The sequence below is a fragment of the Zootoca vivipara genome, chromosome 13 (genome assembly GCF_963506605.1).
Source record: "Zootoca vivipara chromosome 13, rZooViv1.1, whole genome shotgun sequence".
Lineage (NCBI taxonomy): Eukaryota > Metazoa > Chordata > Lepidosauria > Squamata > Lacertidae > Zootoca > Zootoca vivipara.
This window is the reverse complement of record NC_083288.1, coordinates 10237825-10260710: the sequence shown is the minus strand read 5'-3', so window position 1 is coordinate 10260710 and position 22886 is coordinate 10237825. Positions and strand designations below refer to the sequence as shown.

The window sequence follows — 22886 nt, the reverse complement described above, 5'->3', positions numbered from 1 at the left end:
CCCTGTTGCCCCTTCAGCATCCAATTCTCCCTCTGACTTCTTCTCCGTGTCCCACCACCAATCCCTGGGCTCTGATCCTTCCTCCTCTGGGGTTTCCCTTGGGGCTCCCACTACTCCTCTTCGGTCCAGCCAATTCCCCACACCTCTCATCTCCATTATGCTTCTTGCCTTTTCCATTTGCCATTTTTTCAAAGCGCTCTCTGCCACAACACTTGTTGCTATTTAGACGAGCAGCAAAATACAACTGGCGATGTTTTTTTCCCCCATACAATGCCACATTCCATAAATCAGCAACAATACAGAAAAGCAGTGTTCCAGGAAAGGAAAGGGCGTTGCTTGCCGATATTCAGCACATAAAAATGATACACTACCCCTTTGCAAAATTTAGATTACAAGCGGAAGATTTCAATTGTAAAGCTTTCAGGTTCCGACATGTTCTCTTTCAACAGTTTTCGCACAGTGCCTGGCTGCTTGGGTATCTAAATAATATATTGGTAGAGTCTGGCTTATTTTGCTCAGCGATGATGGCTTTGCTCTCTGCATATACTCCAAGGCTTCCTTTTCTTTTCGCTGCTGCGCCCATTCCATGACTTCATTGTTGCACCACCCCAGGAACAGAAATGGGTATTGGCCAACATACTTCAAGTATTCCAAGAATCCCTGCTTCAAACACCAGCTATAAAAGCAAGTTTCTAGCCCGTGAGGCTGAAAACACTTCAAAGTGTGGGAAAGTCTCCAGTGTTATGGGGTTGGGCTGAGGAGGATTCCGTCAGTGATGGGGACTGCGACACAGCCTTGAATAAATCTTGGGGGGGGGGTTCTTTCCCCACCGGCAAATAACAGAAGCAGAATGCACAAATGGGAAAATTCGGGATTATTTGCATTGTTCATACAGATTTCTGGCACAGAATTTGGGTCACCTTGGTGGCTCCACTGAGCCTCAGCTCAGTAGAAATCAAGTCTCTACAAAGTTGTTTATTCAAAGAGTGTCAAATGGCTTCCCGTTCCCCTCTGGCCTTACAAGCCGTGTGGAGCCAAAGCTCAGTGGGAAATCAAAAGCCGGTTCCTATTTAGCAGCCAACTCCAGTTTTGCACCCAACGGGCAGCAATTATGAGGGCTCCCCACCCCTCCCCGGCGCATTCACATTTCAGCCCGGAGGCACAACACTCCGCTTTCAAAACCTCCCATATTTATATTGGTATCAAAAAGCTACACCCCTTGATTTCTGCTTCGCAGCACCTGAGGAGGTCTTTCTGCCACACAAGCCTGAGTGTGCAGTGTTCACTGGAGGGAAGCAGAAAGCTGTTCGGAAAAGAAGTCCTAGGGGACACCCATTTGCTTTAAGCTTCAAAAAACCCTCCACACGTTCCCCTCAAAGCCTCTGGGAGGGTTTCTGCAGAGACAGACCAAAGGTGAGCAGTGCAGGGTAAAGATGGGAACAGGAACCATTTGCCGGAAGGCGCAGAGATAGCCAATTTCAAAACCCTCTTAGTTTCCCCCCAACCCAGAAGTCCAGAACTCAAGGTCACTCACTGAGCATGCAGTTAGGACTAGGTGCTTTCCAAGTCCTGAGGCATCAACTTCTGGGAACTTTTAACTAAAACAACATAAAGTTAAAGCCTCAGCCACATTGTCACGTAACAGAAACAGCTCTTGGCTCCGGCCGTTCTGATTTAAATATGCCATGTTGCCAGGCACAATTGGGGCTTTCGGTTATGCTGGCCGTAATCCACAGCTGGCACAGAATATTCTGCAAATAGATGTGAGAAGAACAGCGTGCGAGAACAGCGTCGCTGTTCCATTTGCAGTCTCCTGTTTTCCGCACGTGGACAGCGCTCCCTGGATAGCAGCATTTGCCGGCAAGTTGTCAGAGATATTCTATGTAGGCTTGAGGACTAGAGTCTTTCCCCTGGAGTCCCACCCCCCAAATTCCCAGAACACAAGCTCCGGAAGGGAAACTACCGTATGTCAGAAACCAAAGCCTAGAGCCTGCGGCACATCTGTGATTCTGGAGTCCCGCTGTCTCTTCAAATATGTCAGTTCTCTCACAACCGAAATATCATCCCCTGCCCCATGCCAAACTCCCCAACACATTCTAGCTGGCTCACCTTTTTAAGGACGCTGTCCAAGGTCTCTGGGCGGCTAATGTCAAAGCAGATGAGAACAGCATCCGAGTCAGGATAGGCCAGGGGGCGTACATTGTCATAGTACGTTGAGCCTGCATGAGAAACACACATACATTAGCTTGTCCGTATTGAGATTATACATGGCATTTGGCCTTTTTAACTCAGAGGGCCTATCCCCTAACAGCTCAAACAGAATTCCACACAAAGCCGACACATTCTTTGAAATTAAAATCTGGAAATTTTGAATTTGCAGGACTGAATAATAAATGGTTTCCAGTAGATGGTAAGTGGCCCACGCACAACTCCACACACCCTGGTTTTAGATTGCGGTTGTTTTAAAGCTCCTCAACTCACAATTAAGAAACTGTTTCAAAGAGTGTCTATCGGATTTGGGAAACATGTGCATTTAAGTTCTTTTGCATGCGGTTTGCTTGAGCATTCCCCCCCCCCCAGTTCATTTCAACTTTCCTGGGGTGCGTGCACACCTGAATGCCCTGAATAAATTAGATTTATTTATTTAATCTGTATACCACCCTTCGTTTGTAGATTTCAGGGAGGTTCCCAACATAAGAAATACAAGATACAAAACACATTCTATCCAGTTTGTAGGCCCAGAAGGTTCTCAACCTGCAAAATGAGGCAATGCCTTTTTTTTTTTTTTTTAAAAAGACAGAACTACACAGTTTCTCAAACCCCTGTTTGCAGAAGTAACGCGAGTGCAGAAGGCTTAACCCCTTTCCCCGCCAAAGTGTTCTCCAAAGGTTGCTTTCCTTCCAGCCAGAATTGCTTCAAGTTTCAGAGCCCAGCAGAGGAGGAATCCAGGAGACAGGGAATAAAAAAGCATAAGTGACCCAGCACTTAAGAAAAGATTGAGGGTCTACAACTGGCATTTGACCACCAAAGCAGACCAAGGGTAATAAGGTAAGGATCGCCACGCAACAAAATTATTGCTCTCCCTGTCTAAGAGTCTCCAAAGTCCTGATAGACAGTTGGTTTTCCTGAATATCTATTTCCACGTCCCACTTCCATCATCGTTTCCCACTGGGTGTCCACGGGCAAATTATAGCTTACCCGGTTCCCATCTGTAAAATGGAAACAACAACTGGTCTTAGAGGGCTGGGAGCAGTGTTCAAAATTAGCCAGGTGCCGGTTCCGGTTTCCGCCGGCAGGAATGGCGGACCTGTTTTCCATCCCTCTGACCTTCGTAAGGAATTTGGCGGTTGCTAGGGGAGTAAATGGCAACCCCCTACCCTCTCCGGGGGTTACGGAGAGGGGCCGCTGGCCCGCGATGCCCCCAGACCCACTCCGACTGTTTATGGAGTGGGGGGAGCTTGGGCTGAAAAGCACTTACGAGGGCCAGGACTCCCGGACGCTAATCTGCATGGCGGGGATTTCCATGGTTAAAGAAGATAATTGGGCTTAAATCTATGGACATACTTCAGAAGGAGGGGAAGAAGCGCTGTTTACTGCTGAGAAATTTATGCTGCTGAGGGAGAGGAGTCAAAGGCTGTATTTCATCTGGAAGAAGGATTGATGGGGACGGAGCGATAAGGGAAGTGAGTTTTTTTTTATTTTTCTTCATATGAGTTACTTCGTACCTTCCCAGACGCGATGTCCTGGCTTGTTTGGAGTGAAAGAAAGCAAAAGACTGTGTGAGTTGAACTTTATAAACTGTTGTTACTGAGCATATTTTTTAAAGATGTGGAGTTGCCGATGAGAAAAGCCCCCCCCCCTAGTCGGACGGAAGGAGTCCTGGACGCGTTCGGAGGATTTATGAGCTGTGACGCACTTTGAATTGGAGCAGCGACCTGAAGCTAAGTTCAGCTATAGGGCAAGGAGATCCATTAATTTACCAAGAGTTTATGGTTTGATGTTTGGGTCTTCTGCCTGGAAAAGCTGTAAATTTTATAAAGATCGTTAATCTACATGGCTATGAGAGAAAACGAAAGTGATTTGAGCTTTTTAAGATGGCGCTGCTTCGACGCAACAGGGAGCTCCAGACTAAGAAGATTTATGGGGAGGCTGGACTGATTAACCCACACAGGAGAAAGAACATCTGTGAAACCTTGTTTGATATTTATCTCAGCAGCTGGGAAACAATCGGTTGAAAGTGGAAAACATCTATGTGACTGTAAGGGGAAGATCTGGATTATTATGAACTTGGAGAGACGATTTGAACTTTAGAAAAAAGACGGCAGTGGACGGTTGCGAGGAATCCCCAATTTCTTGAAGCATGGGAACCCAAAAAAAAAATTCTCTAGATGATTTGGCATAACATTCGGTTTGATTGATATATATATGTGTATAATTTGAAATAATGAATGTGATATAATTGGTTTTAATTGGAAAATTAATAAAAATATATTTTAAAAAAAAAACAAAATTAGCCAGGTGCCAGGCATATTTTACACCTGGCTATCGGCTACCAACAACCAAGTGGAGATGCCTGGGTTCCAGAATGGTGTCTGACATCTCCACCACCTGGGGATCATTGGATCGGGGCTGTTTTTCCACACGAATATACCACCCTGTAGAATTCTATCAGTTATATTTTATCTGCACAATCAGAATGGATTTCTGGAACCAAAATGCTTTTTCTGTGCAAGCCTGAGCAGTAGCAGTCAACAATGTTATAGTAAACTGTAGCAAACTGTGCCCTGCTCACAGTTCTGAAGAATATTTCTACGTTATGAATGGTCCAGGTCACCATTAAGAAAAAGAGGTAGGAATAGGTCTATATATATGTGTGTGTGTGGATTGTCCCTGGATCAAGTGACTTTTCCTCCTTAAGTTCTCAAACTTCTTAAGCTACCTCAAGGTCGTCATTTGAACCAGCCAGATGTTTAACTGAGAATAAACCACAGTCAGCCCATCGTTGGAAAAATAAGACTTGCCCCCAAACAACAAACGTTTTGGCGGCTGTAACCTTGGTTCAAGGAGCCATTCGGCACCTAGTTTCTATATCTGAGTTTCTAACACTGGCTATGATGGCAGTTATAAACAGATGCCGTATATTGATTTGTACATTCAAAGTGCCATGCAGGAAATTCATTGTGGCCATGGAACTAACATCCCTTCTGTTTAGAATAGGTGGTGGCCAGCCTGAAGCTGATTCCCCCACCTTGCTTTCATCACATAGAAGTGGTGCCAGGATACCTGCGCAGCAGAGGTAAAAGGACCCCTGACTGTTAAGTCCAGTCACGGACGATTCTGGAGTTGCGGCACTCATCTTGCTTTACTGGCCGAGCTTTCCGGGTCATGTGGCCAGCTTGGCTAAGCCGCTTCTGCCGAACCAGAGCAGTGCACGGAAACGCCGTTTACCTTCCTGCCGGAGCAGTACCTATTTATCTACTTGCACTGGCGTGCTTTTGAATTGCTAGGTTGGCAGGAGCAGGGACCAAGCAACGGGAGCTCACCCCGTCGCGGGGATCGGCAAGCCCTAGGCTCTATAGTTTAGACCACAGTGCCAGTGGCATAGGAAGCTGCTCGGACACCCGGAGCAGCAACCCGCTCCATAATGTGCATGCACAGCATCACTATGGAGCCTCAAATCAAAATGTTTGCCCCCATTTGTGTTTTGGAGGGGCTCTGATGCCCCTCCCTGGCCCACCCTCGCCTCTGCCCCAGCAGGAAGAAGCAAAGTGTGCGCTGAGCAAGTGAGCAAGCAGCCAGCTGCCGAGCGAGGGTTTTTACCAGGCGGCGGGGCTCGGCTTGGGAGTTGCCGGGGGGGGCACCGAGTGTCACCCCCCCAGGGTTGTACCTGGGGCGGACCGCCCCCTACACGCCCCCTTGCTACGCCCCTGCACAGCGCCACCCGCATCCAACGCAAATGGGAGCAAACGTTTTGATTTGAGGCACAAATTGCCAATGCCTCGCTAGACAGCAATGGAGCTGTGGCACGACATTGCCGCCACAGGTTTCGGTTCAGCTGCGTGAGCAGAGTTCAGCTTCTTGGGAGGGAAGAAGGAACAGATGCTTGCTTATAATGGACGAACGGAGGGAGGGACAAACCAACGGGCTATACCTCACCGCGCAGACTGACCTGTTCTGAACCTCCCCTTATGTTAGCAAGAAATGTCCCCTTCCGGATTAGTCCTTAGGGAAGGGAGCACTTGCTACTTCACCCTCCTGGACAGCAGCTACTACTACCAGCAAGAAATGACCAGTCCTGCATTTCCAAAGGAAGAGGCTGGGGAGGAAGCTAGCTGGATGTGATCTCTGACCTGCAATCTCAATTATATTATGAACAACTGTGCTGACTCGGTGGCGAGGGAGAGGCATGCTCCAAGTGCTGAGATGCACTCTATTACTGTTTCCAGTGCTGAAGCACCGGGCCCTTCTTCCCACACCAGAACAAAGTGTGCAGGGTGAAGCAAGGTGTCATGAGATGCGTGTGGCTGCCGCCAAGAAACCAGCAGCTACGTGCCTAGCTCTCATCTCCCCTTCAATGTCATGGGCCGGCTGGATTGCAAGTGAATCGTGGGAGGCCCACGGCAAGAAGGCTCAGAGCCTGGGGATTGGCGGTGGGGCAAAGATAAGTGGTCAGAGGGAGATGAGGGAGAAGATTGGGAGGAGGAGGTGCCGGAAGCTGAAGAGGTAACAGGGTTTAGTGAGCAGGAAGAGGTTGTGGCAGAGAGAAGTCCACAATCAGAGGCAGAATTGCTGAAGCTGAAGCAGGAGAGCAGGATGAGGGAGGCCAAGAAGCAGAGATGACTCAGACTGGTGAAGAAGCCAGGGTGTCTCCCCCTTCTGCTGTGACAAGCTCCCCTTCGCCCTGGTCTCCCAGGACCAGGAGAGGTATGACATGAGAGGAGCAGAGACAGGTGTGCTGGCGGAGTCTCATATTGCTTGGGCAGGACCCGGGAGAGCAGGAGTCTCAGGCAGCTATGAGAAGGCAGGGACCTTCCGTCTCCACAACTGCCTCATGCGGGAAAGACCTACCAAGAAGAGTTGTTGTGTTCCTTAGGCCTGGCACTCTTGAGTTAACGCCACTTACTCTGCGTGATTTATTGCTGGCTCGCTCCTGACGTTCTCAACCTTTTTATACCTACCGCCCACTAATGCATTTTTCTTGATGGTAAAATTTCTTTACCGTCCACCAGAGCTGGAGTAACATGTGGCGTAGAACCCCCTACCGCCCACCTGGAATCCTGAAACGCCCACTAGTGGGCGGTAGAGACCAGGTTGACTACCCCTACTCTAACATCTAGTACAACATCCATGACCACCTGGGTTTTTGCATAGCCCCATCTCAGCTGGCGATCACTGAGAGGGGTGAGGTGGGGTTCATGTGGAATGGTGTGGCACTAAGGAATGGGACACAGCTGTACTTCATATGTCACAGGCAGGGAAAGGGGAGACATCAAAAGGCAGAGGCTGTTTTGGGGAGCAGCTGTGAGTGCATCTCGTAATGTCTAGTTCCACCCTCACCCGGGGAGCCGGTTACAAAAGCCAAGCAGAGCTGCCTGCAAAGTCCCAACTCATCCAAGTTGCTACTCTCTTGCAAGGCCAAGGACTGCAACGAACTGCCGCACTCTGCACCCGGAACGGAGCCAAACCATCATCTGCTCTGGGAGATAGTGCCGTCCGTTGCACCGGGACAGTGGCCCGCTCCAGTTCAGAAGCAGCGAGACCTGGATGCCCACTTTTGCTCTTGGCGTCTTGTAGCTTTTTGCTGTGCCAAGACCTGATCATGGCAGCCAAAGTGCCAGAATATCAGAGAGAGAGAGTTTGACTGCGGGGCCACGGCGCACGCTGAGCCAAATTGACAAAATCCAAGCATTAGAAAGGTGGGTGGGACGCAGGAGCTCATCTCTCCTGATTTGCCTGCTGCATGATAGGACTAGCCCCGGACATATCTACCCAGAGCTCAACGTGCCACTATCAGGAGGGCTGGGTGCTTCTGAAGGCACAGCCCTGTTCGCTGTAGCTGCTTTTAAAAGACGTTTAACGTTCAAATCCAAGTCCGGGAAGAGCCCAAGGCATAGCTGCCAAGTCTCCTGTATTCCCCGGGAAACCCCCGTTTTTCCAGCTGTTCCCTGGTTTATTCTGGTGCGGCAGCCATTTTGGAACTGGGCTGAGCATGCTCAGAAGCGACTTTTGATGCTGCTCTGCCCAGTTACAAAATGGCTGCAGCGCGACTTCTGGTGCGGCGGCCATTTTGGAACTGGGCAGAGCAGCATCAAAAGTCACTTCTGAGCATGCTCCGCCCAGTTCCAAAATGGCGGCAACGCTACTTCCGGTCTGCTACTTCCGGTCCGATCGCTTATTTTTCAGGCAGGAACTTGGCAGGTATGGCCCAAGGTTGGGGATGGGGAAACAGGAGCAAGGGAAAGATTCTGCTATGGCTTCCAAGCAAACAGGGCAGCAGAGAAGAGATCCAGACACACAGTGCCAATCTGACACAAAGAGAGAGCCCTAATTGCTTTTGCAATGATTCACCTCTGAAGCACAGCACACAATGACAGGAGCATTAACAACAGGCACAGCACCATATGTCTCCCTCATCTTAAGACCAACAAGTGGTACCAGAAACTCAGATATATAATCTAATCACCAAATGGCACCTAAACTCTAGGTTACGGTCACCATAATGGAACATACCTGCCAAGTTGCTGTCAGAGAAATAAGGGACAGGGCCGGAAATAGCAGACAGGAAGTAGCGCTGCCGCCATTTTGGAACTAGGCAGAGCATGCTCAGAAGTGACTTTTGATGCTGCTTTGCCCAGTTCCAAAATGGCCGCCGCGCCAGAAGTCGCACTGCAGCCATTTTGGAACTGGGCAGAGCAGCATCAAAAGTCGCTTCTGAGCATGCTCAGCCCAGTTCCAAAATGGCCACCACGCCAGAATAAACCGGGGGGAAAACAAAAAAATCCATTTTTTCAGCTAGGAACAGCTGGAAAAACAGGGATTTCCCGGGGAAAACGGGAGACTTGGCAGCTATGTAATGGAATGTCTTGGCACTTTCGGGTGATGAGGGCGATTCATTTCATTTATATACCGCTTTATATTTCAAGGAACAAATCTCAAGGTCCACAACACATTAAACATCAAATAAAACGATCCAGGGGAAAAAACCCAAACTCAAGCTTCAAGGGGAACATTTCAGATCCTTCTCTTAAGTGACATTTTGCTTTCCCCAGTCACCGGCCTGGCATGCAGAGACCTCTGCACCGTCACAATCGGAACCGCACCAGCGGCAAAACACGCCTGGCGCCTGGCTAATTTCTAACACTGCAGGGTGGAACTGCAGCTTCTCCCGGAGAAAGTTGAACTGGAAAGCTGCGAAAAATGTTGGCATGGAAGCTCAAACAACGGAGCTGTGAAAAGGCTGTGGTTCTCTGGTTCCAAAAGGCCTCCCAAAGGCACCAATCCCTCTGGAAGGGAACAGCGTCCTCGTATTTTTCCCCTATGTATACCTGACGTCTTGGTTTTCCTGGTGCAAAGAAAACATAGTGCTTTCCCTTAAGGCTGGTCCAGAAGCTGCAACTGATAAGGAATGTTTCCTTTTGCCAACACGCAACACCATTGCTGAACCGCACGGGCTGCTAATATGCTACCAGAACAAGTTTAAGATCCTGCTTTCAGCATACAAAGCCCTGAGCGACTTGGGATCAGATTATCTTCAGGATCACCTAACCTTACATACCCCTGCCTGGTCGCTGCATACCTTGGAATAGGCGCTGCTAGCAGAGTCACACGCTCCTTGCATCTAAAAAGAAACTCACCCCCCCCCACCCCCGGGGCTTTTAGTGTTGTGGCACCTGCCCTTTGGAATGTTCTCCCAGTAAATTATCAGGCAGGCGTCAACTCCACTGGAATTTAAGCACCTGCTTAAAACAGGTTTGCTCAGCTAAGCTTACGCCATGGGGTGATCCAGTAAAGTTTACAGTGGTGCCTCGCTAGTCAAATTTAATTCGTTCCACGGGTCTTTTCTTATAACAAAAAATTCGTCTAGCGAATCCCATAGGAATGCATTGAAATTTTTTGGAATTTTTTTTGCCCATAGGAACGCATTAATTGAATTTCAATGCATTCCTATAGGAAACCGCGATTCGCTAGACGAATTTTTCATAAAACGAATTCGTCTAGCAAGGCAACATCCGCTCGAAAAATCCTTTCGTTAAGCGGAAATTTCGTTAAGCAGGGCATTCGTTAAGTGAGGCACCACTGTATTTGATCCATTGATTTGTTATTCTGTGTGTTGTAATTCTTAAAAAGCAGAGACATCACCTTGCCGACAAAGGTCTGTATAGTTAAAACTATGGTTTTCCCCGTAGTGATGTATGGAAGTCAGAGCTGGACCATAAAGAAGGCTGGTCGCCGAAGAATTGATGCTTTTGAATTGTGGTGCTGGAGGAGACCCTTGAGAGTCCCATGGACTGCAAGAAGATCAAACCTATCCATTCTGAAGGAAATCAGCCCCGAGTGCTCACTGGACGGACAGATCCTGAAGCTGAGGCTTCAATACTTTGGCCACCTCATGAGAAGAGAAGATTCCCTGGAAAAGACCCTGATGTTGGGAAAGGAGAAGGGGACGACAGAGGACGAGATGGTTGGACAGTGTTCTCGAAGCTACTAACATGAGTCTGACTAAACTGCGGAAGGCAGTGGAAGACAGGAGTGCCTGGCGTGCTCTGGTCCATGGGGGTACAAAGAGTCGGACACGACTAAACGACTAAACAACAAGTGTGGGTTTTTAACTGATGTAAATTTACTGGCGATATTTAAGCTGCTCACCGTCTCGATATCTTTAAAAGCATTTTGTGGTATAAAAATATTTATTTTATCCCCCCCCCCAACAAAAGTACTTTGCAGGTAAAGAGAAACTGCTGCAAATCAGAGAAAAGTCAAGCAGCCTGCCTCCTTGCACCAACACAACTCCATCACAGAATAGTCCAGGAGGAATAAGAGGGCTTGGATCGTGCCCAAAGGTGCATTTTCAATAGCTGCTCTAATAATGCGAGGAATCGGTTCCTCCAGATGAAAGCCATATAATCTGTCAAAACCAAGGTGACACTGTGCTGATCAAACCTCAAGCACCTGGGCACCGAAAATACGTTGCTGCCTCTGAAGAATTGGATTCTTTCCCTCCGGCCTTTATGTCCATTACCAGCAATCGCTCTCATTTCAACTGCACATTTTAGCTACTGAACAGTTTTCACATTCTGCCTCCACCGCGAGATCGCCAGGCTGCTGCAGAACGACTCGCTCACAGCCGCTCTGCATGACCTACGCAAATGGCTTGGGATCTGAGCCCAGGTGTCACTTATGTCCTAGGGGGAAAGAGGGGCTGTGGTGGCTCACGCCTGCTTCAAAACTGTGCTCAGTCTCTGCCTCTGAAGTTCTTTCCCCCTTGTTAGAAACTCAAGTATGTAAACTAGGGGCCAAATGGTTCCCTTAAACCAAGGTTACAGTCGCCAAAACGGAATGTCCAGTTGCCATTTGGGGGCAAGACGGCTCTAAAGCCTCATTTTTCAAATGATGGATTGACTGTGATTGATTCTCAGTTAAACATCTGCCTGGTTCTAATAATAATAATAATAATAATAATAATAATAATAATAATAATAATAATAATAATAATATATTATTTATACCCCGCCCATCTGGCTGGGTTTCCCCAGGCACTCTGGGCAGCTTCCAACAGAAAAATAAAACACAATAATCTATTAAACATTAAAAGCCTCCCTGAACAGGGCTGCCTTCAGATGTCTTCTAAAAGTCTGGTAGTTGTTTTCCTCTTTGACATCTGTTGGGAGGGCGTTCCACAGGGCAGGCGCCACCACCGAGAAGGCCCTCTGCCTGGTTCCCTGCAACTTGGCTTCTCGCAACGAGGGAACCGCCATAAGGCCCTTGGAGGTGGACCTCAGTGTCCGGGCAGAATGATGGAGGTGGAGACGCTCCTTCAGGTATACTGGACCGAGGCCATTTAGGGCTTTAAAGGTAAGCACCAACACTTTGAATTGTGCTCGGAAATGTTGTGCTCGGAAATGACAACCTTGAGCTAGGTTAGGAAATTTGAGAACTTAAAGAAGAAAAGTCACTTGATCCAGGGACAATCCACATACGTATATATTGGTCTATTCCGACATCTTTTTCTTAATGGTGACTGCTCCTGCTCAGGCTGTGCAGAAAAAAGCATTTTGGTTCCAGAAATTCATTCTGATTGTGCAGATAAAATATAACTGATAGAATTCTACAGGGTGGGGTATTAGTGTGTCAAAACAGTCCAGATCCAATGATCCCCAGATAGTGGGAGATGTCAGGCACCATCCTGGCGCCCGGTCATCTTCACTTGGTCACGAGTGGCTGATAGCCAGGTGCAAAATACGCCTGGCTAATTTTGAACACTACACTCCATTCCAGATTGGGTGGGAGGGGGAGCCTGCTTTGTATCAGGCCGAGGGAAAGCAATGTGCCGAACCCAACGCTCCTATAAAAACCCGGTGCAACTGAAGAACCATCGTGCAGTTTCGAAATTGACAGGAGGTACCCAAACACTTCTTTAGTCCACATCCCCTTCCCCAGCCTTGAACACCCCACCACCCCCCAGCGGAAAGGGATGTACAGTTCCAAGCTTATCCCCCAACACCCCCAACAAAACAAAACTGCACGAGAAATAGCTGATCAATTGTCCCCATGCCAGGACCTGCCAAAGGAAAAGCAGAACCAGCAGGCTTTGGGTCCATAGAATCTAGACTGGTCCCCAGGCTCAAGCCGGAGAAATCCACCACCCCATTATCTAAAAATGCAGTCAGCCTGGATTTACCAGAAGTGGCCTGGAGTGTGAACACCTCCAAGAGCCAATTAAAATCGCTGTGAAGGTCTGGCCAGTTCACTAAGGAGCAGCAGCTAAAACCTTGCCAGAGAGAGAGAGCTGCAGAATGAAAGCATCTCTCTTCCAAATCACTCTCTTTTAGCCTGGATTACTCAGTCTGTATACTAACAAGCAACATGCAGTTAGGGCACTAATTTGAGCCCTCCTGCATACCCCCTGTGATCCAGCTTCGGGTGGAAAGGGGGGAGGAAGCAATTGTGCATTTTTTCCTAAGTGCTGTGTATCAAAAACAAACAAACAAATGACCATGGATGCACAAACAGCAGTGACCAGACACCAGAACTTGACGATGGAAGAGGCTGGTACAGGGACAGACATTCACCAAGTGTTCCACCATCCTGGTCCGACCATAGTTCTCAGGGGGGGGGGGAGCAAATCTGGGGCAGAAAGGCAAGCATGGGGGGGAATGATCGGGAACACAGAGCGAGATTTCCACACACCCCTTGTTTGCAGCATCACTTACGTTATCCAGTCAGCAAGATTTCCACTCAGTCACTAACAGCAGCAGCAGTCAAACCAGCTTTTAACTGTGGCTGCAAGTGAAGCCACAACACAGTTGCATCCCATAGAACTAAATGGAGCAAACCGTTACCCCTGCGGCCAGGCACAGCATGTTTCGGATTTGGGCTTGTCTGCAAAAGCCGCACGTCTGCCAGTGGGCTATGAATCAGCATGCAACCAAGCCAAAAGCTTACAGAAATGAGACCCAATAAGTAAATGGCAGGATTGCGCCACTGGAGTCTGCTTGGGAGCTTGCAACAAAGTCAGGGCCAGGTGACTCTTCCCAGCTCACAAGGTTCAGAATGCCCCCAAGGCTTTTCTTTGTGCATGGGAACACCAAGAAGCGAGGAATGTGCAAAAATGGAATCAGGCCGTGCATGCAAATGCCATGGAAGGGAGCATGCACTAAAATGGAATTTCACACGAATCCCAAGTGTCTATAATTTTGGAATTTTCTCTTTTTGCTTTTCAACACACACGGAGCTCCATTCACCCACCCAAAAAGAAAAAAGAATGGACCACTGGTTCAGTCGAGCTCAGTAATGTCTTTTGCAGCTCTCCCGTGTTTTAAGTTAGGGGCTCTCTCCCAGCCCTACCCAGAGATGCCGGGGGGGGGGGAATTGAACCTGGGAACTTTTGCATGGAAAGGAGGTAATCTGCACTTGTGCTAAGGCCTCCCCCCTTTTTAATTTTTTTTTTAAACCACTCATCCCTCTCTCGTGACAGATGCTGTTTTCACAAGAGCTTTTGGAGCTGCTTCATTACAGAGCAGCCACAAAACCCACAGAAACAGTACCCTAATGATCTGGAATTGTCCATCATTTCAACAGAAGCAAAGTCCTCCAAGAATATATCAGAGTTACCATGCAGATAGCTTTCCCCCACCGGACCAACTTGCTCCCCTCTGTTCTCACCTGCCAGCGTTTCTGCCACGCATGGAAAGTATAAAATCAGACCAACAAAAACACCCCCTCCTGGGAGAATAAAGCCAGGAAATGAACAGCTCATCAGCTCCCAACAATTCCTTCCACAAGGCTGAAATTGGTTCCCAATGATTTCTCTTTGTGCTAGTCAAATGTGCTCTGTACGACCCAAAGTGGCACACCTGCTCCCTGCAACACACCTTTTCGTGCCTGGCCCAATACTTCATTTTATTCTTTTTCTTTTCTTTCTTTTTTGTGTGTGCAAAGGTCACTATCAGTTATATTGTCACCGTAAGGAACGAGGGCTGTGCGCCACAACATAAAATGTGGGGTACCTCAAATCCACATTAAGGGGAGGCTGCCTCTTCAGGGACATCCTTAGCATGCTTAAGGTACAGTGTTTAGAATATTTTTTCACCTTGCCATGGAAATTTCACTTGATCAGGCAATAAGCACCCTAGGTAAAGGGTAAAGGGGACCCTGACCATCAGATCCAGTCGTGTCCAACTCTGGGGTTGCAGCGCTGATCTCGCTCTATAGGCCGAGGGAGCCGGCGTTTGTCTGCAGACAGCTTCCGGGTCATGTGGCCCTAGACTCTGTGGTTTAACCCACAGTGCCACCTGGGTCCCCCAATAAGCACCCTAGTAACTAGTAATAACAAGTGAAAAAGTATCTATATTCTGCACCATGGCGACACTATTCTACAACCTGAGTAAGTTAATCAAATCAAGTACAGTGGTGCCTCGACTTACGAATTTAATCCGTTCCAAAGGCACCTTCGTAGGTCGAAAAATTCGTAAGTCGAAAAGCGCCACTGGAAACACAATTTCCCATGGGAATGCATTTGAAACGGAAAAATTCGTAAGTCGAAGCAACCCCATCGAAAAATTCGTAAGTAAAAAAAACCCTATCTAAAACCGCCGCGGTTTCCATTTGGATGTCGAGAAATTCGTAAGTATGCGGCCATTTGCCCCATTCGTAAGTTGAAAAATTCGGTTGTCGAGTCATTCGTAAGTCGAGGTACCACAGTACATTTCTTCCATAATTTATTCTTCTTCTGCCCCTGCTCCAAAGACCAGTTGAAGCCATTTCCATTGCTTCCCTCCCACCTTGAAGCATTTTCACAAGACATTGCCCAGATGCTTTGCCCAGGTACACCCCCACCCCACCCCCACCCTGCAGCCATAAGGGCTAGTAATTTAACATACTAAAAAAAATGCAAGGCCTTGCATTCCTAAGGGGCTGAATGTTCCCTTATAAAGTGAGATCCTTGAGATCTGGCTGTCAAGCAAAGGGCAGGAGAGAGAAAACCTTTTGCAGAATCTGGCTTGACTGAGCAGCTACTTAGCTCCTACATTGCCAGATGCCCCCAAAAGGGGAACGAAGAGCCAGAAGGATAGGGAGCATATTTAAGCAGAAAGGTCTTCCTAAAGACGACTATTAAAAAATAAATAAGTGCAGAAACAGATCAGGAGCCGCCGACAGCTGCTTAACAGGGCAGAAATCGGAAGGCAAGATTTCCCTAGCATGGAAGCACAGTGGGGGGGGGGTGAAACTTCACCTGTTGGGTTTCTGCGTGTTCAAGCCCTGACCTGGGGGGCGGGGAGTTGAGAATCCTTCCAGACTCTCCCCTGCCCTGCCCAACAGAATGGGAACTTACGAGCCCCGGTAGGCTCCACAGAGGAAGCATTGTGGCAGAGTCGATCGCTTTCCCACAAGCTAACATTCAGTTGGTTGTGCTCCAGCAGCCATTCCAGGATTCCCCATGTGATGTCATGGCAACGCCACATGCAAATTTCAAATTGCTGGTGTGTAGGGGGGGGGGAGCGAAGACTTCTATTTATCTTCTGAGCAGGCAACCGAGAGCAGCCCCCGCTGAGACACGGACAAACTCTGCAACCGCCAACGACATTCTGGAGCGCAGTTTGCCCTCCGCCATGGCATCAGTATCCTCGCAGAAACGGGGCCCCGAGAAGGATAAAAAAAAACCTGCTGCAAAAGGCCGCATTGTGTTCCTGCCCTTGTCATGTTTTTATTGCGTGCCTCGAGATGCTTCGCAAAAGAGTGTCTCCCTTCTCGTGCCAACCAGCAAGGAACGTCACCGACCGTGCAAAGCCACAGCAGGTTTGACACCCCAGTTTCCACTCATCGGAGGAGGGGCGGAATGAAAAAGCAATGCAAATAAACTCAAGGAATCCATGGGACATGTATGTGAACACCTGGTTCCTTCCATCAGCCTGCAAATGGCAGGAACGGAAAGTCCAGAATTCGAACTATGGTCCAAGCAGCGTGGAGCCACCTTTACTTTTTTTTGCAGCCCCTGGCATGTTAGCAACATACCATCCAATGCCTCTTCTTCATCATAATAAGACAGCAAATGTAGTTTGGTGCTATTTCTAAGCCCCAAAGCGCAGAGTTCAAATTTAACCGCCCCTGTTTTGAATCTGAGGTTGTGATCATCACAGAACTGGAAGGCACCCCAAGGTTCATCTAGTCGAACCCCCTGCAATGCCTATTTTGAGAACAGAAGAGGTATACGCAGGGTTGCTAGTCTTTTAGCGGGAACTGGGGGGGGGGGAACCTTGTCTGGCGGAGCCAGAACAGATGGGCACCCCAAAAACCCACCTAGATCTGTATTTCAATAAAGTTGTAAAGTTGTGGCCACCTCTAATCCAGATCATCGTCTGCTCGAGTTTATTAATCACATCTTACATTTAACCGATGCCCGTGTGTGGCACTGTGACTGTGTCCGCAATAAACAAACAAACTTCATGGTGAGTTCCCCCCGTCGCATACTGGAGAATGGAGAGAGAGAGAAAGGCAATCCCCCCCCAGAAAAAAAAAGCAACTGGGTATATGATGCTCTGTTAACACCACTCCTGTTTGATACTCCTGACACCCCACTCTCTAGTCCTTAGCTGTGAAGTCAGGAGTGAGCAGCAACCAGAGGGATACCCTCCTTCTCTCCCACCCCCCACCACCCTTACCAACTGCCTACTTGTCTCCTTAATCTCATCAACATTCCTCCACATTCTTTATGTCCCCACTTCCGGGGGGGGGGGTCTTTATCAGAAGCTTCAGGTTCCCACACTCCTCTCTGAGTTAAATGCTTGCTGCACAGCAGAATTCCAGAGCCAAAGCCTTTTCTCCATGTTTGGAGATTTTTGTGTTTTTTTTAAAGGATGCAAGATGCCTTTCTAAATAAAGATGCTCTAGGCGGCGCTCAGTTTCCTTGAGAAAGGTGATGGGGTTCAAGCCTGCCTGGGAACCAGGATTGTGACCTGCCATCACCCAATCCCACATGAGATGTTTGGTAAATTTCCTTATTCCAGCTTCAAAGGATCACATCTCACGCACAAACACACCAGAGTCCGGGGCAAAGGAAAGCCCAGCTCAAACTAAACAAGCCCCATCTTGGTCTCACCTGGAGTACTGTGTCCAGTTCTGGGCACCACAGTTCAAGAAGGATACTGACAAGCTGGAACGTGTCCAGAGGAGGGCAACCAAAATGGTCAAAGGCCTGGAAACGATGCCTTATGAGGAACGGCTTAGGGAGCTGGGTATGTTTAGCCTGGAGAAGAGAAGGTTAAGAGGTGATATGATAGCCATGTTCAAATATATAAAAGGATGTCATATAGAGGAGGGAGAAAGGTTGTTTTCTGCTGCTCCAGAGAAGCGGACACGGAGCAATGGATTCAAGCTACAAGAAAGAAGATTCCACCTAAACATTAGGAATAACTTCCTGACAGTAAGAGCTGTTTGACAGTGGAATTTGCTACCAAGGAGTGTGGTGGAGTCTCCTTCTTTGGAGGTCTTTAAGCAGAGGCTTGACAGGCATATGTCAAGAATGCTTTGATGGTGTTTCCTGCTCGGCAGGGGGTTGGACTGGATGGCCCTTGTGGTCTCTTCCAACTCTACGATTCTATGATTCTATGAAATAAAATAATGAATGAACTGAACCCACTATAGCTCATTCAGTAGAAACTCTTAATCACAGGGTCGTGGGTTCGAGCCCCACGCTGGGCAAAAGATTCCTGCAATGCAGGGGGTTGGGCTAGATGACCATCCGGGTCCCTTCCAACTCTATGATTTTAAGTAATGATTGAGCACATCGGACCATGCGCCAAGTGGTTTTTTGCTCGCTGCTAAGTAGCCCAAGAAGCCTTTTATGCCTCACTCAGCTCATGCAAGCTCTCGTTTCAATTTAACCCACAACTCTCCAAAAGGCATTACTGTAGGTTCCTTTCTCTAGGCAATTTTATTCCATTACCCCACTGGGCCAGCAACTGATTCCTGAAAAGCCATGAAGTGTTACCTAAGGCTAACTGCCCTTGGGAGCTAGCGGTTGGTCTCTGGTAGTTAGAGGTTGCCACTCTGCACATCCTCAAAGATGTTCTCCCCTATGGTCTTCAAATGTTATCTTCAAATTCTAAAGGTGGAAGATGGCGCAAGCTTGCTTTTTCTTGCTCTGGAGGGCAGGAACTGAACCACTGGATTAAGCTTACAAGAAAAAGGAGATTCCAGCTAAACATTGGGAAGAACTTTCTGGCGGCAAGAGCCGTTCGACAGTGGAACCGACTCCCTCAAAAGGCGGTGGACTCTCCTTCCTTAGAGGTTTTTAAGCAGAGGTTGGGTGGCCACCCCTCATGGATGCTTTAGCTCAGATTCCTGCATTGCAGGGGGTTGGACTAGATGACCCTCAGGGTACTTCCCATATTCACAGCCTCAGAATCAAAACAGGGGCGCACTCAGAAACTTGCTATCTTCTTGCAATGCGTCCCTCACCAGTCATGTCCCTGTGAATGTCGTTTTCAGGATCACTGCATCGCCCAAGACGAATGGCACCCCCCCTTCCCCTCTGCTCTCCACACACCAAGATTTGCATCCATCAATCAGCACAGACCTTATCCAAGCAATTTCAACAGCCGTGCACATTCTCTGGGGAAAGAGGAAGAGAAAAATCGATAAGCCGTTTCCCCCGCTTCGGGTTCTTCACCAATCTCTGAAGGGCACCAAGAAAAACAGAGACCGGCAAATGCTTTATCTCTCGCCGAGCCAGCAGCTCGCACAATGCTTTTTTAAAGAAAAGAAAAGAAAATAGAAATTTGGGGTCAAATCTGCTGGGTCCGAGCAGGAATGGGTGTCGTTGACTCTGCAAAAAAGAGCACAGAAGCAGCAGTCCGGGAAAAGATGCAAAGGTTAGCTATACTTTTCCTCCAGCACTTTCCACAAACTAGGGAAAGAAACCAGAACCGTGGAAGTAGAATTATCAATTCATGCCCGAGGAAGTGTTGTTTTTAGCTTGCATAATCGTATACCAAGCTATGTTGTTCCAGTAAAAAGCATCTTTTACCCGCTTTGTATTTCCAGTGCTTTGGGGCAAATGACAATAAAACACACACACACACAGAGAGAGAGGGGGGGCAAACTAGACAAGCTAAAGGTGTGAGTGTTTAATGTGCCCACCCACCCCCTTCTAAGTATAAGCTGCCAAGAAAATAAGAGGATATTGACTAGTACATTGGTGTGCAATGGAGTCAGGCTTCCTTTGGAAATTCCCCTCTGGAGACAAGTGGCAGCTTAGAGGGGCAGGATGGAACCCCCCTCCCCACACCCCACATTTCCCAACCGCCCCCTGTGGCTGTTATTTTGAAGAAAAACACTGGAGACAGCGAAGTGCAACCACACGGCTACCTTCAAGATCTCACCCAGTTTGGTCCTCTGTCATCCTCCACATCCCTCCGTCAACTCAACCACAATGTGCCTTTCGCTTAAACCCTTAGCTCCCCAAACCAATCCCCGACCAAACCCAAAAGTGAAGCAGCTACAACAACTCCGTTCGTGAAGCGGGACGGGTGGAGACCCTGGGGTCTTGATCATTACAAACTGAAACGCACTTTCCCATCGTTCCCATGAAATCCACCTATGGAACAGAGACACTCGTCACACGGAAAACCTGTACCAACTTAAGTGGGTCTCTTATGTAGTGGAATGGGGTTTTGGTTAAAAACCACCACCACAACAAATAAAACAGACTTTCTAGACCAGGGTTTCCCAAACTTGAGTCTCCCGCTGTTTTTGGACTACAACTCCCATGTTCTCTAGCTAGCGGGACAAGTGGCTAGGGCTGATGGGAACTGTAGATGGTTCTGTACGTTTCCGTACGTTTCCGAGCACAGTTCAAAGTGTTGGTGCTGACCTTTAAAGCCCTAAATGGGCTCGGTCCAGTATACCTGAAGGAGCATCCCCACCCCCACCGTTTTGCCCGGACACTGAGGTCCAGCACCGAGGGCGGTTCCCTCGTTGCGAGAAGCCAAGTTGCAGGGAACCAGACAGAGGGCCTTCTCGGTAGTGGCACCCACCCTGTGGAACGCCCTCCCATCAAATGTCAAAGAGAAAAACAACTACCAGACTTTTAGAAGACATCTGAAGGCAGCCCTGTTTAGGGAGGCTTTTAATGTTTAATCCATTATTGTATTTTTCTGTTGGAAGCCGCCCAGAGTGGCTGGGGAAACCCAGCCAGATGGGCGGGGTATAAATAATAATAATAATAATAATAATAATTATTATTATTATTATTATTATAGATGGAGACCCAAGTTTGGGGAAACCCTGTTCTAGACATACAGTGGTGCCTCCGGTTACGAACTTAATTCGTTCCGGAGGTCCGTTCTCAACCCGAAACCGTTCATAACCTGAGGTGCGCTTTCGCAAATGGCACCTCCCGCTGCTGCCACGCTGCTGGTGCACGACTTCCCCTCACATCCCAGGGCAAAGGTCGCAACCAGGAGCATCTACTTCCGGGTTCACGAGATTCCGCTGTATAGGAAAATGCCCACACCCCCAATGTCTACCCCAGGGGTCAGCAAACTTTTTCAGCAGGGGGCCGGTCCACTGTCCCTCAGACCTTGGGGGGGGGCGGACTATATTTTGAAAAAAAATATGAACGAATTCCTATGCCCCACAAATAACCCAGAGATGCATTTTAAATAAAAGGACACATTCTACTCATGTAAAAACACCAGGCAGGCCCCACAAATAACCCAGAGATGAATTTTAAATAAAAGGACACATTCTACTCATGTAAAAAAAATGCTGATTCCTGGCCTGTCCGCGGGCCGGATTGAGAAGGCGATTGGGCCGCATCCGGCCCCCGTGCCTTAGTTTGTGGACCCCTGCTCTACCCCATTTGCAGCTGATGGTTTGGTTTTGGCTACTTCTGTGGGGAGGATAGGATGCTCACCATGACGACTTCATTCCACCCCCTTTCTCTTTTGGATTTTAAAACGGCTGCCTGTTGTGATATCAGAAGCGCTGCCTTTCACTGTTTAAACGGAGGCTGCCGCCGGAGGCAGCGGCAGCAGCTGGAGCAGAGCCTCGTTCCTGGAGGGACGCATTTGTCAGCGCGCTTGCAAGGAGGAGAAATAAATGGAAGGGACATGGCAAGTGACTTGCACAAAATGAAGCTCTGGGCCAGACATGATGCCAAGGCATCTCGGAGAAGCCTGCATGATTCAGGATAGCCCAAAGCCTCTTTGGAGCAGAGAGAGACACCAATCTTTTATTCGTTTATAGGCATACTGGGAATTGTCAGCACACGAGCAGCATAGCCGGCAGGAATCTGGGCAAAACCAAAGCACTGGACGTGACTCTGGGTAGCCTTGCAGGAAGCAGTATTCTGGAGGGAGGGATGTCTAATTTTGGGTGGGCCAAGACTTTATTTCAAGGTACAAACGTTCCCATATTCCTCAGTGATGCCTAGGGCCACAATGCATTTGAGAAACATGCTTCAATGCAGTGTGTGTGTGTGTGTGTGTGTGTGTGTGTGTGTGTGTGTGTGTGTGGACTGGTCAGTATATCAATATATTGTCCAAAACTGGTTTGGAGTTCATATCGTGATATCAGTTTCGTAATTTATATCGCGAATCATGATGCGTGTTAGGGCTGGGTGATATATCGTCCAAAACTGGTTCATAGAATCATAGAGTTGGAAGAGACCACAAGGGCCATCCAGTCCAACCCCCTGCCAAGCAGGAAACACCATCAAAGCATACTTGACATATGGCTGTCAAGCCTCTGCTTAAAGACCTCCAAAGAAGGAGACTCCACACTTCTTGGCAGTAAATTCCACTGTCGAACAGCTTTTACTGTCAGGAAGTTCTTCCTAATGTTTAGGTGGAATCTTCTTTCTTGTAGTTTCCATTGCTCCGTGTCCGCTTCTCTGGAGCAGCAGAAAACAACCTTTCACCCTCCTCTATATGACATCCTTTTATATATTTGAACATGGCTATCATATCACCCCTTAACCTTCTCTTCTCCAGGCTAAACATACCCAGCTCCTTAAGCCATTCCTCATAAGGCATTGTTTCCAGGCCTTTGACCATTTTGGTTGCCCTCCTCTGGACACGTTCCAGCTTGTCAGTATCCTTCTTGAACTGTGGTGCCCAGAACTGGACACAGTACTCCAGGTGAGGTCTGACCAGAGCAGAATACAG

General features: G+C 48.2%; 1 protein-coding gene across 1 annotated transcript in view; it reads right to left on the bottom strand.

Annotated features, from left to right (window-relative positions):
• The window catches only part of RND2 (Rho family GTPase 2), a 38403-nt gene that overhangs the window by 6924 nt on the left and 8593 nt on the right, over window positions 1-22886 (bottom strand). Inside the window, exon 3 of the mRNA XM_035134318.2 lies at window positions 2110-2219. Within this exon, the coding sequence (XP_034990209.2) occupies window positions 2110-2219 (110 nt within the window). The remainder of the gene's footprint in view (window positions 1-2109; window positions 2220-22886) is intronic.